The 14,525-nt window shown below is 39.8% G+C and overlaps 1 protein-coding gene across 3 annotated transcripts in view; it reads left to right on the top strand.

The window, feature by feature from the left end:
• Positions 1-6,791: 6,791 nt before the first annotated feature.
• arhgap29a (Rho GTPase activating protein 29a) overlaps positions 6,792-14,525 on the top strand; it is a 33,581-nt gene continuing 25,847 nt past the window's right edge. The window contains exons 1-2 of one of the 3 annotated variants that reach the window (XM_023398118.2): positions 6,792-7,017; positions 8,099-8,459. In XM_023398118.2, coding sequence (XP_023253886.1) covers positions 8,198-8,459 — 262 coding nt within the window. In that variant the 5' untranslated portion in view covers positions 6,792-7,017; positions 8,099-8,197. Of the gene's footprint in view, positions 7,018-8,095; positions 8,460-11,321; positions 11,404-14,525 lie in introns of those variants that run through there. The other 2 variants (XM_023398117.2, XM_087171712.1) reach the window with 2 other exon arrangements.

The raw sequence follows: 14,525 nt of genomic DNA, 5'->3' as shown, positions 1-14,525 counted from the left end.
GACAACCAGGATACAGACTGCGACAGTTTCAAAATAAAAGCCCTAATAGTGCAGCTTTCTTCTTCTTCCGGCACTCAGTGCATTAGGTGTATTTATCACCACCCTCTGCCCGGAGTGTGGACCTGTTAGTCTGATAAGATCAGTCCCTGACTTCCAGCCTCCCAGAGATCGTCTTACTGAAATGATCTTTCTTGTTCATACTTATTGCAATCCATAAACAGCAGTCTCCTCAACCTGGCAGTGCTCACATTAAATAGTTGGATGCTTTGCTATTATCTTCAGTGTGCTGTTTAAATTGGAGTGACCAAAGGCCCTCTCCTTTAACCTTCCTATGTTTCTAAAAGCTGATTTGACTTTGTTATTTAAATGGTACATAGACCATCTCCTTGTTTCAGAGTCCCCCTGCTCCTGCCACTCTATAATGCTTTACTTATGAATTAAGTGTCTCTCTGTAGTGCTTGTTCTTCTGAGCAGTCCTCATTTCCTTTCACACAAACAGAACTGATCTATCTTGTTGAATAAGTGAGTCTTTAGTGTACATGTAACACAAGAACTATCTTGAAGTGATGGATCTAAGGCTCTTGAGAATGAAGCAGAATCACATCAGATTATAGTGGAGTAGACATCAGATCATCCCACACCACCTTTCTTTCTGGTACTGGGAAAGCCACATTAGATGTCTGTTAACAGATCCACTTTCCCTCTCTCTGCCCTTCTGAACTCCCGGACTGGTCTGTCAGTGGTGTTAGAGGCTGGTCTGTGAGGAAGATCAGATTCTGACTACTCCAGTTTGATATAGATCTGCAGGCTATGTCATGTCTCGATGCTTGATAGTTGTGATAAGTGCACTGTGCCCTGCCATCTCCACACAGCCTAGTTTGAGTTGATGGTTGAGATCTAGCATCATGAGTATACTGGTAAAATATAATTTAACATAATTAATTATCGTTAACTGTTATTACGCAATTATATCTGCGTTGGAGCAACGCAGTGTTGTAGTTACATGCTATAACTCTTAGGCATGGCCAGATTAACCTCCCAGGGTAAGAGGTAATAGAAAGCAGTAGATAAGTATAGACAGATCAATACCCGTGTTCATTATGGTCACTATATTGTGAAAGTATTTACCGGAAGTTTTACTCTGCTATTATGTCTGCAATGATGCTAATTTGACGAAATGAGTTGCAGTTTGTGACTTTCACCACTTGGGGGAACTGAACACTGATGATTTTACACTTAAATAATTTTTTAAGTATAGAAAGCAAGAGTACCTGCAAGAATTACAAACAAGTACTGAATATAACATTTTATATTTCATTATTATATATATTTTGCATTTTATATAACACATTCAACTTGGATCAAGGTAGACATAATAGCATAGTGATACTTCCGGTGAAAACATTCAAAATAAAACCTTTGAGCTGGACTGGTTTATAGTTACACAACGTGACCACTGGATGGTAGTGTATACTCATCTCAACTCTCAAGGCAGACATAATAGCACACGCATAATTTTGGTCAAGCTTTCAAAATAAAACAAAATGAAATACAAAAGGTTTTCAAACAAGTACTGAATCATTTTCACTGGTTGATTTGACAGGTTTTTGTTTATTTATATGTGTTTACTTACTTTTAACTGTTTAATAAAAGCAATATTTCAGTTTGAATCCCACTAGTCACAGCGTCATTGTCTATCTATTTGTCAAGTCAAGTAACTCAAATAAATTATGGTTGTCATTACAGGTTGCAATGCAGTTCATTAAATACTGTGTGTGCTGTGAACTCTTATTCATTGGGGAAGATTTCCCGAATTCTATACATGTGATACTGTGAAAGTGAAAGGGAATTACTAAAAAAGGTTCTATTTCCCATTGGTGGATCAACATTGACCTGATATATGATACCTTAGCGAGGCCTAGGGGTAGATCACATTTAGACAGTAAAGTGCTGATCTCATGTTTCTACTCATTTCCCTAAATGTGTCCTGACAGGCTGGACCCTGCAAAATGAAAGACAGTTATATTCCTGAAATTGTTTGATCAAGAGACTCTTGAAATGAGAGTGGGTTTGTGTGATCATGGGACATATATGTATGTGTTTAATTTTCCGCAATTAATCCATATTGCCAAGGAGGTTAAACATAAACATTACTTTGACCATTGCACTATTTTTTCAGCAGGCTAAATTACTACCTAAATTAACTATTTGCTGCCATTTCTAAACATTATCTATGGAACAAAACTGAATAAGAACAGTACGTAATGGATGCACATTCATTATTGCAATTTGGGTGGCATTTCATGCTTCCAACATAGTGATATCCGCGGTTATTAACATGTAACACCAAATGAGAAACATTCTGACCTTAGAGTGAGCTACCATAGCCATCAAACTAAAACATCCTGAATTTCCCCTATAGAGATAAGTAAGTATCTATCTATCTATCTAGTCATTGCTTTAACAATACATAGCTTATTACTTACCTTTAATTTGTCATTTTATTTTATGGTCAGATACAGTACATTATACACAACAGTGTTATGTTGATATTATGGGTAAGATTATTGTTCTCTGCGGCTCTTGCATATGTTTGCTTCCTGTAGACCAAACACAAACCCACCCACTCCTGCATCCTCTGTGTCTGATCAGCACACTGTGGCGATGGCTTTCACACCGGAGCCACCTAGTCTCACTTACATTAGTACTTAATATTTTAGTCTACAAATCACTTCTGAAGCATCTCAGAGAGAAACTTTGTCAACATATTTCATTTTCAACAATTCAACGTCAGCTGTCAATTAGCATGAAGGATGTCACTGGCAAGTGACATTTCAGGCAAGTTGAGTTATTGTGCTGAATTAGTGTTTATTTATCATAAGTTATCATGTCAGCAAAAGGATAGAGGATGAAATAAGCAGATTCAGTCTATGATTTACAAGCTACTGCCCTTGGCCCCTGGTGTAACTTTTGTCTTCGTGAAGCCTATTATAATCAGTTTATGTTGAAACAGGAAAGGAGCTGAATGAACTGTGAGGTTATTTTGAGGCTGTTGCTATTTGTTGCATTGCATTGGACTAAATTATCATATTTTATCTACCACCATTTACAAACTTGTGGAGGGCAGACTATTAGAGGCACAGCTCACATCTCAAACTGCCAACTTTTATTCTCAAGGCCTTTAACATGTGCAGGGATGCATTCAAGAACACAACAAAATTGGAAACAAGCAAAAAAAAACCTTGGTGCCTTCCTTGGTTTTATGGGTTATTGTTGACTGACTCCTGCGGGAAGATGTGAATTAATGTTCTTTTGAAATCCTCCTTTCTGCTCCCTGTCTCTCCCAAAGATGACTTCCAGATATTCACAGGCTCCCTCCTTGAGTCCAGACACAGGATCCAAACTTTCCTTGGTGACGGTGGCTTTGGCTACAAATGTGAGGACACTCGAACCAAAAAATGAGTGGCAGTTAAAATATGCAGGTGAGGTCCTAGTTTTTAATTCATGTTTGCTGTGCTGAAATTTAAATTTTTAATTCTAATGAGAATATGTATTTGTGTGTGTTGTGGCGAGCCTTGCTGTTTGTGCGGCAGTGTCCGATTTGTTTTGCAGCATGGTCATCGGCGCTTTCTGGTGGCACCTGGGCCCTGTGTTGTGCCTCTAAAATCAAGGTCCTGTCACTCACTCACTCTCTCTCTCTCCTTCTCTTTGTAGGAATCCCTGGTGGTGATGTGACAGCCTCATTTTCTTTTAGTTTCTGTTTGTTTATTTTACGCACTCTACAACACTTACACACATCCATGCTTACCACTCGCACATCATGCACTTCACACTGATCTTACTGACATTCACACCCCATGATTTGTGATTATTTGTTAAAAATATATTTTCATTGATTTCTGTTAATGTTGACCTTTAAAATGGTGAGTTTCCCTCTTTGTCATGGCTGTAAGAGCCAGGCTGTGACAGTGTTCAGTTAACCACCGCAGTAACTCATCTGGAGTCAGTTGGCATTATATATGCTGATGTAAAGCCAGAAAACATTATGATTGTGGACTGTTGGCTGCAGCCCCCTTGCAGACTGCAAAAGGTCTCTTGACACTGGAATTTATCCTTAACCGATAGTGTCCTTAGACCAAGTGAAAGAATTGTTTAAAAATGTCTCTTTTAAAATGTGACATGTTGTTTTTTGTGTTGCCCAGATGAAATTCATTGTTGAGATGCAAGGTCAACCAGCAGATTATCTGCTTAACCATGGATCAGAAAGCACACAATTCTTCCACATAGACTCTGAGCAACTATATAAGAATCTCTGGAGACTTAAGGTGCCATCACTCCACCACATCTGCAGTATTGATGTGTCTGTCTGTCTGTTTGTCTGTCACTCTATCAATCATTCTATCTATGCTAATGTCAATGCTTCGTCTTTGTAGTCTTCGGAGGAGTTTGCCGCTGCCACAGGGTATCAGAGTGAAGACACTAGAATCTACACTCAGCTCTTTGGATGACATTGAGCATGTGGGTGCTCATTTGTCTCTGCAGACCAGCTCAGTGATGGCGGGTAAGTTGTGTCTTCATGTGCAATGTGTCCATGTGTGCAGCTGTCTGTGAGCATCACAGATTCACAGACTTGATTGTCTTCCAGTGTTGACACCTGCTTGAGCATGAAGACACTAAGCCCTGTGGTGAACGAGCCACAGATCAGGCAGCAGAGTTCCTCACCAGAGACTGCCGAAGATGGTGTTGAATCCACCCTTGCTGAAGAAACTGTTATTACCCAGCCATGTGCTATTTGTGTAAGCCTGGAGGGAGAGAAAGCTATATCTCTAAGGCAGTGGTTCTCAAACTTTTTCTCATCAAGGACCCACAGAAAGTGTTTGAAATGCATGACCAAAATAGCTATAAATTCTGTCATTGTGTTACTTATGGATGGAATTATAGGGAAAATATTTTTTTGCTGGTTCTTGTGTTTAGAACTAACAACACATCTTTCGATTATTAGATGTCCTTGTAACAGATGACAGCACGACAGAGGGATGTATCAAAAGCTTTTTCAAGACAATCAAAAGGGTTTTTTTCCTCCTGCCTTTATATTTAAAATCATCAACCAATCAACTTCTCATTTATCACTTATATTACTTATTATTTTTCATTTTTCATTGATAAACATGTCATTCATGCTTTGGTTGTTGTATTTTTTTGTGATTACACATGTGCTTGCAAGTAATGTGTTTTTATGAACTGTCTGATACCATAAATGTGGAACATTTTGTTTTCTATCATTTTCCAAGAAAGAACAATGGCAGTAAAATATCATTCAAATTCACTCTGGTTAAACAGGCAATTTCTCTGCCATGTATCCCAAGTACAACCATGCATTTGACCTGGACCGACAACTGATTTATTAGGCTGCACAACATTAATTTTACCAGCAGATGCCAATAGTGTGCACTGTGTTACTTGAGGTCTCCAGCCATAGACTATATATAAAAACTCTCCAGCACTGGAGAAGCCTCAGAGGATAAAGTACCTATAGGGTCTTCTTTACCTTACCAGTTATTTTCACCTTCCAAAATAAAAGGTTTGGTCATAGATAAAAAGTCAGTATTTTGTGTTGTATTAGGCAGACAGTGCAGATGTAAATTAAACTTTTACACCATGACATAAACACTGGCTCTATTGTAAAAAGACTCCTGTTTGAGACACTTCCAGTCCAGTCTCTTGATTTTAAAGGGTGGAGCACTGGTTTACACTTGGATGTAGCTTTCCTGATCATTAGCCCCTGTGGAAAATCAGTTACAGATATATGAATATTCAATTACAATCCACTCTAAAGGTAAAAAGCTGCCTCCATCACTCCATGTCTATTCCTGCTAGGAGTGAGAGTTTACCTGACATAGATCTAAATGGCTAACAACTTCTTGGTGTCAGTAAAAAATAACATCATGGATTTAAAAAAAAAAAAAAAATCAAATTTCCGCCATGCTTACTTTACACTGTTACTCATCTTTGGAAACATATCGGTGTTTTGAGTTTTGATGATAACATAAGTCTGAAAGCATCAGGTCATATCGGTGCAGTTCCCAGATAAACCACTCCTCTTTATTCTTTAGAAGGACAGACAGTGGTGTATCTTTCTCAGAGGGACGTCTCCACGTCCAAAGGTTTCCTGCTCCAAGAAAAACAAAGTGCAGATCACACTGAATGTGTCAACAACACAGTCAAGAAGGCCTTTATATAAACTGCAGAGATTTACAACCCAGGCAAACGCAATGAACCTCTGCATCAGTTAAGGTTGGTTAAAGGCTCAAGTCCATCAGAATATTGCCGGAAGTAGAGAGATTTTGAGTTCAGAATAAAAGTTTAACACGTGTCACTCGAAAATGCACTTTTCATCCAGGTGGTTCATGAAAGGTTTTACATTAGTACTAGTTGTATGTCTAAGGATCAGGGGTTAAAATCTAAACATATAAGCTTGTAGGCTACTTTATCTGGCCTCGTTTATAAATCGTCCATTTTAATTTAGGATATGAAGCATGGTGTGAGGACACACATTGTATCCTAATTTTTGAGAAAATTAGGGAAATTCTAGTATTTATGTGTTAGCATTTTATTTTATTTTAAGTCTTTCAAAGTTATACCAACAGTTTGACATATCAGGTTGTCGTGATTGCTTACCCAGGAAATGTATTTTGAAAGGAATAACAGGAAGTTTGTCGTTTTATTGTGGCAAACTTGCAAGTTTAAAAATCCAGACACCTGTTGTTAAGGGAGGACTCCACACACATACGCACACGTACTCCACACACGCGCGCACGCACACACACTAATCACACGCTACAGCCAACATCACATGGAGAGAGGAGGCGATTGAACACAGAGGAGCGGAGCTGGGTTTGGGATACAGCTGTGTGAGAAAAGCGCCGCGCTGCGTGTTTCTGTGGATTAATTTGTCTTTCCGTCACTTCTCCGTTTAAGGATTTCCTTCGGCTGCGATGTTTCAGGACTCAGCGGCAGGTGTGTAGTTTTATCTGATAAGTTTTCACCTTTGTTTGGGTAACGTTAGCCACCGGCAAACTCGTGCTCAAAAATAGTTTGACCTAACATTTAAAGAGAGTGGTCTTCGTCCTTTTTTTTTTTTTTTACAATGAATTTCACGTGCGAATTCCGTTCACATTTAGATTACTACTGTGCTGCTGCTAATACCTGTTCTTGGTACCTTTAATCTTTTCTTTCCTCAAACCACACTTAAACCACGTAATTCGGCATATATCCAGTAAACGTAGGTTGTCTGATTTCCATAAAATTCAAACTTTTCTTCGAGTTACTCTCCCGAACAAAACGCTAATGGTGGCCGCAGTCCAGGAGCAAATTAGTCACCGTAAATCGAGATTTTAATAAAAAGGGTGTTGCTTGGTAGATTTTATGAAAGCCGAACTAAATAAACGACCTTCATGATCCGACGGCGTTAAAGTAGATTAAACTCATCTTATTTTATTCAGGATAAGTAAGAGGTCATCCCACTATGGGATTCTTATTGAGGAGGGGGGGTGTAGGTATTTAATAACCTGTGCACGGGGCGATACGGTCAGAAGGTAGTAGATGAGAAATCAATGAACAGTTGTATTCTTATCTTTTTTTCTTTTCCGTCTACCTCTGTGGACACTTGATTTTGTCAGTGAATGCTGCCTTAAATTCAAATACCATTTCATCATAGTGCATTTACATCAGTTGTAACATCAGACACATGGCATAGGTTATTATAGAAAGGTAACTGATGATGTGTGAGATGTTATCACATGTGTAGCAGCTAATTATGGTTTTTGGTTGTGTTCTGTATCACTACTTAGACTTATTTAAGACTGCAACGGCTACTTGATTAAATGATCTCATACACTTTAATAACAGGGCTGTGCTTACACTTCAGCACTGTTCAGGAGCTGTCCAATTACAGACCATATTTTCTTCTGATAAACGCAGTTATTATTGTCTCAATCTCACCTGTTGAAAACACTGTCATACTTGTGAAACAATCAGTAATGTCATGTTATTGCAGTTGTTTCTTCTTATAATTAAGGCTTTTCTCTCTCCCTAGCAGCCTCCTCCATCCCTGTTGTGATGCAGTGCTGGGTCTGAGAACGGAGCTGAAAAGTGGGATAACATTTGCCAGGCCCAAGGGCCGCTAGACCAATAAGACATGTTGGCTGCCATGCTGCGCCAGAGTACTGGTGGAGGGTCAGGTGGCGGTGGTGGAACCAAACTCTCTCTTGGCATCTCCCGCCTGTCTAGCTCCAGTTTGGGTTCAGCAGGTCCTGCACGGGTCTCCAAGAGTGGCTCGGTGAGCTTGGACAGCCCGGATATCCCCGCCTCAGACCCAAACTACATTATGCAGCTGGTCAGTGATGTCCGCAAGTTTGCTGATGTGCTTCTACAACTCAAAGAAGTTTTCAACTCCAAAGGTATGTATGGAAAGAGTCAACATTTGCATTAAGAGAAACTGTGGCAAAAATACACACAGTTGTTTTTGTAACTTTTCTGCTGCGTCGGTTGCTTTTTCTGCTGATGATGAAAACACAGTCTTCTTACAAAACAATATATTTTTTTGAGGTGCTGAGGTCTCACACTTGACTTGATAAATCCTATCACATATTCACACTAAAATATTCAAATAGAAACTTAAGTTATATCTGCTGCTTTTGGAGGTAACCTGTCAATGATCTGTTGACACAACAACTGCCCACTGTGGATGTGGGCTTTTCAATGAATTACACGTGAGTGCCTCCACGTATTAGCAATGTCATCTTGTCTCCCTGCTTCTTGTGATGAGATGTTACATCAGTGTGGTTAAAATCTGCCCTCCCTGCTTTATAATTTGCTCTTGGCTCATAAACAAGATGTGTACTTACTTAAAATCCAAACTATGTAAAGGAGAAAAAACGTGGAATAGTATAAGCACGGTTGAAGGGATTTGTAACGGAATGTAGCTGCCAGTCAACTCTTGTGCACACACTGTTGCTTTCACCACAATGTACACAGTCCCAGAGATATGTACCTGTTTTGTCCAGCTATAGCCTTGGCTGCACGGTCAGTCAACCAGCCTTATCTCTCTATCTCTAGTTGGGTTCCTGAACTCCGTGTTTCCTTTTGTAAAGTACAAAACAATGTGAATTCACTGGTCTCTTTAACCATCTATTAATGAAGAATTGATGACACATTTGACAAACGAATACAAATGGAGCATTTTGCAGAAATAATCTGGTCAAAAGGAAGCATTCAGCTCCGTCTTACTGCTTTCTCCTCTAAATCTTCAAAAAATACGCAGCAGCAGCAGCAGCAGCAGCAGCATTCCAGCAGGAAAGTTTGACGCCCAGGCTTCGTAGACAGAATAAAACCCTCACTAAGCCACTAATTAATAGGCTTTACTTCGTCAGTGGTGAAATGGATAATTTCCAAACCATAGGGGTGTGTAGAGACAGGGCTGTGTAACTGTGAATATGTGTATGGGTGTTTATTACATTCCTGACTTGGTATGTTTGGCGTTGGCTTTTGGATCACATCCATATTTATTAATCACCCAGAGCTGGTAAGGACGGTCTAAATAAGATGAGCTGAAGGTGCATGTGGTCGGCCATGTGGTGGTGGTGATGGTACCCTTTCCCTCCCCATTAGCACTGTGACATGACACCCACCCACCCAAGGAATTCCAGGCTTTTTTTTTTTTTTTGTGTCTGGAGAGGTCGGTAAAGGTGCTTGACCCGGCTGGACAGGGCGGCAATATAGAGAGCAGGACTCGCGCCAGGCACCTTTTTAAGCTTGAGAGACTTTTCAGTGACCTGTCAACATGCCATGGATCAAAGCAGGGAATCATCATGTGCATGAGATTGATATCTGAAACTTCATGGAGGAGAAGAAGGCATGATTTAAATAAGACATACACTTAGAAGCTTTTGTGTAGTTCCACATTTTCATTGTGGGATCAAACAAATTCAGAAGTGATTTTGGTCTCTTTAATGGCCTGTTAAATAAAACATACAGGTTTTTGCTATGTAACGAAGTTACATTTCTGTAATGCGAAATGTTTTGCCGTTGTCATTTGTCAATAAGATACTGGTTTATAATCTTTATATAGAAGAAACGTCATACTTTAAATGGACTTAAAAAAACAAAATCAGAAAGAAAATTATTCAGTGACTGTCAGCCCACTCTGCTGCACATCACATAATTTACAGGTCCAGTAAGCACAGGCTCAGATATGCAAATACAGTCACTGAGATGCCAACACGTGATTGTAAAGCAGAGTATTCCCGTTAGATGGCTTATTTTGGCTAAATACAGGAAAGGGCAGATTTGGGAAACTAGGCTAAATACGATGTGGAAAACAGATAAAAAGCAGCAAAGAGACCATTGTGTCTCAAAGTACTTTCAAACACCAGGAAAAGTCTTGTGACTGTTTTTCTACTTGTTATTTCCACTGCTCATTCAAATATGATACGGCTAACACGTGTGTGAAATCAGCTTTTATCTTGTTGGTCATACCTGGGTGGTTTGTACCTGTTGTCAGTAATTTATCTTCAATGTATCTTTATTGAGGTTTAGCACTCTAGGACTTTAGCAGAGCATGCTAACAGATTGTTGGGAGGCACTGACTTGTGCTGTGATTGGATGGGATTTAACACCCCCCCCCCCCCCTTCTAATTTATGGCCATATTGTCTCTGCAGTGCTGGTTCACAATAGTTCAGACCTCTCATTACCCTAGCCACTCACTGAAGCCACAGGACAGCCTCGTCTTTTTTTCCCATAGTCAGGGGCAATATTCAGTTTAAAGCTCTGTGCCCCTCTCAACATGGCCTACATTCACAGTCAACGATGTGAGTCTGACACCCATTGTTCCCAGGAGGCATCTCCGGACTAGCATGCTGCTGCTAACTGGCAGCTTTTAGAGAAACTATACTTTCCCAAGTCAAGAATAGCTGTGGCCTGTGGGATTGGTCCCCAGGGGATTTCTTGGGCCAATTCCTTTTTAAAAAAGTTTTATTTATAAAAAAAAGTTTATTTTTCTAGTGATGCACATCAACCTTAAATGGTAATTATTACGTGGGGGCTCTTCAGCTGTGGTCACATTCATGACGCATGACTGCATTTTGGTTTTTACTAGTGCCTCAGAAGAAACTGGCTGCGTGTCTTCGTTGTTGTCAGGCCCGTGTTGAGGACCTGTCACAGCATCTCCACAGATATTGACATTCTTTCTTAAGGTCGTGACCTCGTCCAGTAGCCACTTGTGAAGGAGATGTAAGTAATTGGAGGGGATTATTTCTTGAAGGTTGGTCTCAACTGGGGTCACTGAGGACGTTTGGAGACCAGATGAGCCGTGGAGGTGGTCCCCCTGGCTTTTGTGTTGGACGGTGAGTAGGGCCTCTGGAACTCGCCATCATAAGATTAACGTAACAAACATTTGGCCCCAGCCTGTCTTTATTCAGCAAACTCTGCGGTAGATAGTTGTGCTTTTCATCATCTATTTTGGTGTATTACTGTGGCTGCCTGTCTGACTAGGACAGGTGTGTCATCAGTGTTTCATGCTCCGGCTCTGCCAAGCAGAATCATCTGCCAATTTTGTGTGTCAGCTGCTTAAGAATGAAAACTGCACCAGCAAGCAATTCACTGTGTGAAGCTGAGCGGAACAGGGTGTTACAGGAAAGCTTTTTAAATTGAATGCTACACTTCATGTTTACAGTGAGCAATTATCTAAATCTGTATCATCTGGATCTCTCCTCTGTAGCTACAGGAGGTCGATCTTATGTTTAAGGACGACAGATGTATGGGAGTCTTGTTGGGTTGCTATTTCCTTTTCAGTAGACCTGGAGCTGCCTACGTGTTGATGTATCAGCACCTTGTTAATTTGCACTTGCCAGACAGACTGTTTTTCTCTTGTGTGTTGATTGTTGTTGCACTGATATGTTGTCACCACTATAAAGCTACACCTTAAAATCTTAAAATGAAGCCAAATCTTCATTCACAGCTGACAATGTGTGCCATAATTAGTTTAAAATCATGTCGTCACTCATCATTATTTGAGTGTTTTTTTTTTTTTTTTTGCTTTTAATGACCCTAACCCATAGCAAAGCAGCACATGAATTTCAAACAACACTAGCCTGGTTGCTGCAAATGGGTCCACCCTAATTCTGTGCCCTCCTGTACATACCCTTACCCTGTAGTTCATTCTGCCAGTGAAACCTGACCCACTCTCAAATATTGCGCAATTTCAGTCAGTCTTTCTAGGAAGGATTCCTGTGTGTTCAACGTGTGTAAAAGCAAAGTTTTACTACAACTCCATCAGCATTAGTCACAGTTTTAATTTGTCAGTGTTAATGTATGACTCACATGCCCCCAGCTCCTTCAGTCAGTTCTATGTTGTGCTTTGAGTCATATGTGGAGGATCTCTCCTCACAGTGAACGTGTGGTGGGTTTTTAATGATTAACAGGTGCCTACTAAAAATGTTCCACAGGTGTTGTGTAATGCACAATGATACACTGTAATACACTTGACCACTCAGTGAATCACAATTTTATGGCAGGGAGCCAAACATGTTTTTAGAGAGACAATTTTTCTTTTGGAAAAGCAAACTGGTAAAGTTGTTGCAGTGATGCTACACTTCACTTTACCACGTTGCCTTTTGGCTTTGTTTTTGTGCCTTTAGTTGAAATATGCTGTAAAGATGTGGGAGAATAATTGCTTTCTTTCTCTTTGTGAAAGTCTGTTGAGTATGATGGTAAAGCTTTGTGGGAAAGTGATTTTGGTCTGGGTCCTCAGAGAAAGCCTAAATGCTATTTTAGTGATTTGTATTCTAAATCACCCCTTGTGAAATACCAGCCTAAAATTAGCCCTACTTGGGCTTTTCACTAACCATTCCAGACTTCCTTAATAGCTGTAACTGTGCTCTGTTTAGACAGTCTGTCCCACTGGGTCTGGGATCCACTGTAAAGCATTGCAAGCTTCTTCTTGCCTCCAAAAAGTTCCTTTTATGGTTCTTTTTAATGTGCCCATATTTAAAGCCACTGTAAATTATCCCGAGCACCAGACAACTAACCTTCCTTACTTTAAAGTTGTCTCTTGTAGATCAGGTTACATCAATGGTTTGGGAGCCTGGTCCCTAAATTACATTTTCCAAAGATCTTGATTTAATACTGTGTAGTTATCTTACCAACTAATCTGCCTCACAGGATTTATTACATTACCTTAATTGTTTACGCTGATCCTTGTTTAATAGCACAGGCATTGTTTTAGCATTAGTGGACATGCAAGGGTTAGATCTTTGGATTGCTACCCTCCAGGATTAAAGGGCAGAGTATTGTGACATATGGTAGGTCCTTTTATATCCTCTGCCCGAGGAAACAAAACATGAACTGATATATTGTACCGAGCACCATCAGCTGAAAATCCGTCTTTTAGAAAGCCACAATGTGTGCAGTGATGGCAGGCTGTGTACAGGTGGCAAAACGATGCCGACTTGTCGAGTTTAATAGCCTAAGTGCACTTGAAGATTTGTAAGTTGTTTTCATGTTGGAACCCAAGGGAGCTCCCTCTCTGTGTGTGTCTCTCCTTCCTTCCCCCTGCTAAGATTTATGGTTATAGGCACTGTTTTTGCTGGGGAAGCTTTGTTCTAGGAGGCTGTCGATGTTTGCCACACACTAAGATAGAACTCCAGGATTCCCACACTACACATGAGAAGCTTTAAGATTGCGGGCTCCAAAGAAGGGCTGGACTTGAGACACACTGTACTGAAGGCTTCTTGAATACACAGTTTTTTTTTGTCCAACCGTAAAGTATACTGAAGACTGCAGTGTCTTGTATTTGCATGCATTTAACAGGGAACTTGGCAAACCATAAAAATATCACATTGTTTTCTTACATGTATTCCTCAGAAGAAAGATACCAGATTTAACCCCCCTCTTTTTGTGATCAGGGGACCTCCCTTTGTCCTTCTTGGATTAAAGCTTTGCAACAAAGATAGCAAATTTATCCTCTGTATAAGCTTAAGTACCCCCTGAATCTGTGGCCTCTATCCCTGCATTGGATTAAAATAATATAGAATTAGGCAAAGCAGCACTCAATTGAAATCCTGCACTTTTTGGTGCAAATTATTCATCCACTAACACAGTCATTTGATTTAGATTTATCCACTAGCAGGTCTGCGAAATGTATGAAATTATCATCAGTTAATTTTTGGGCATGTTTGTTATTAATATCCATTTATTATCAGTAACTCATAAAACTGAATATATATGTTTTTTGTGGTTAAAAGCTTGTTCTGAAAACATGCCAAGGGGAATTTTTGCAACAAGACAAGTAGATTAGGTTTTCAAATTAAAATAAATTCAACCAAATCATTTGAATTTTAAATAAAACAAAATAATTCAAAATTGCTTTTGCTTTTGTTTTTTACTCAACAACTGGCCAACAACATTTTGTGCTTTTTATTTAAAAGCAAATGTGAACAATTACGGCATCAAGGTAAGTAATGTCTTT

This window comes from Seriola lalandi, unplaced genomic scaffold (genome assembly GCF_002814215.2).
Source record: "Seriola lalandi dorsalis isolate HSWRI2012SDOR001 ecotype SW California unplaced genomic scaffold, Sedor1 jcf7180002054972, whole genome shotgun sequence".
Taxonomy (NCBI): domain Eukaryota; kingdom Metazoa; phylum Chordata; class Actinopteri; order Carangiformes; family Carangidae; genus Seriola; species Seriola lalandi.
Note: the sequence above shows the minus strand (reverse complement) of the source record. Positions and strands in the feature narration are given on the sequence as shown.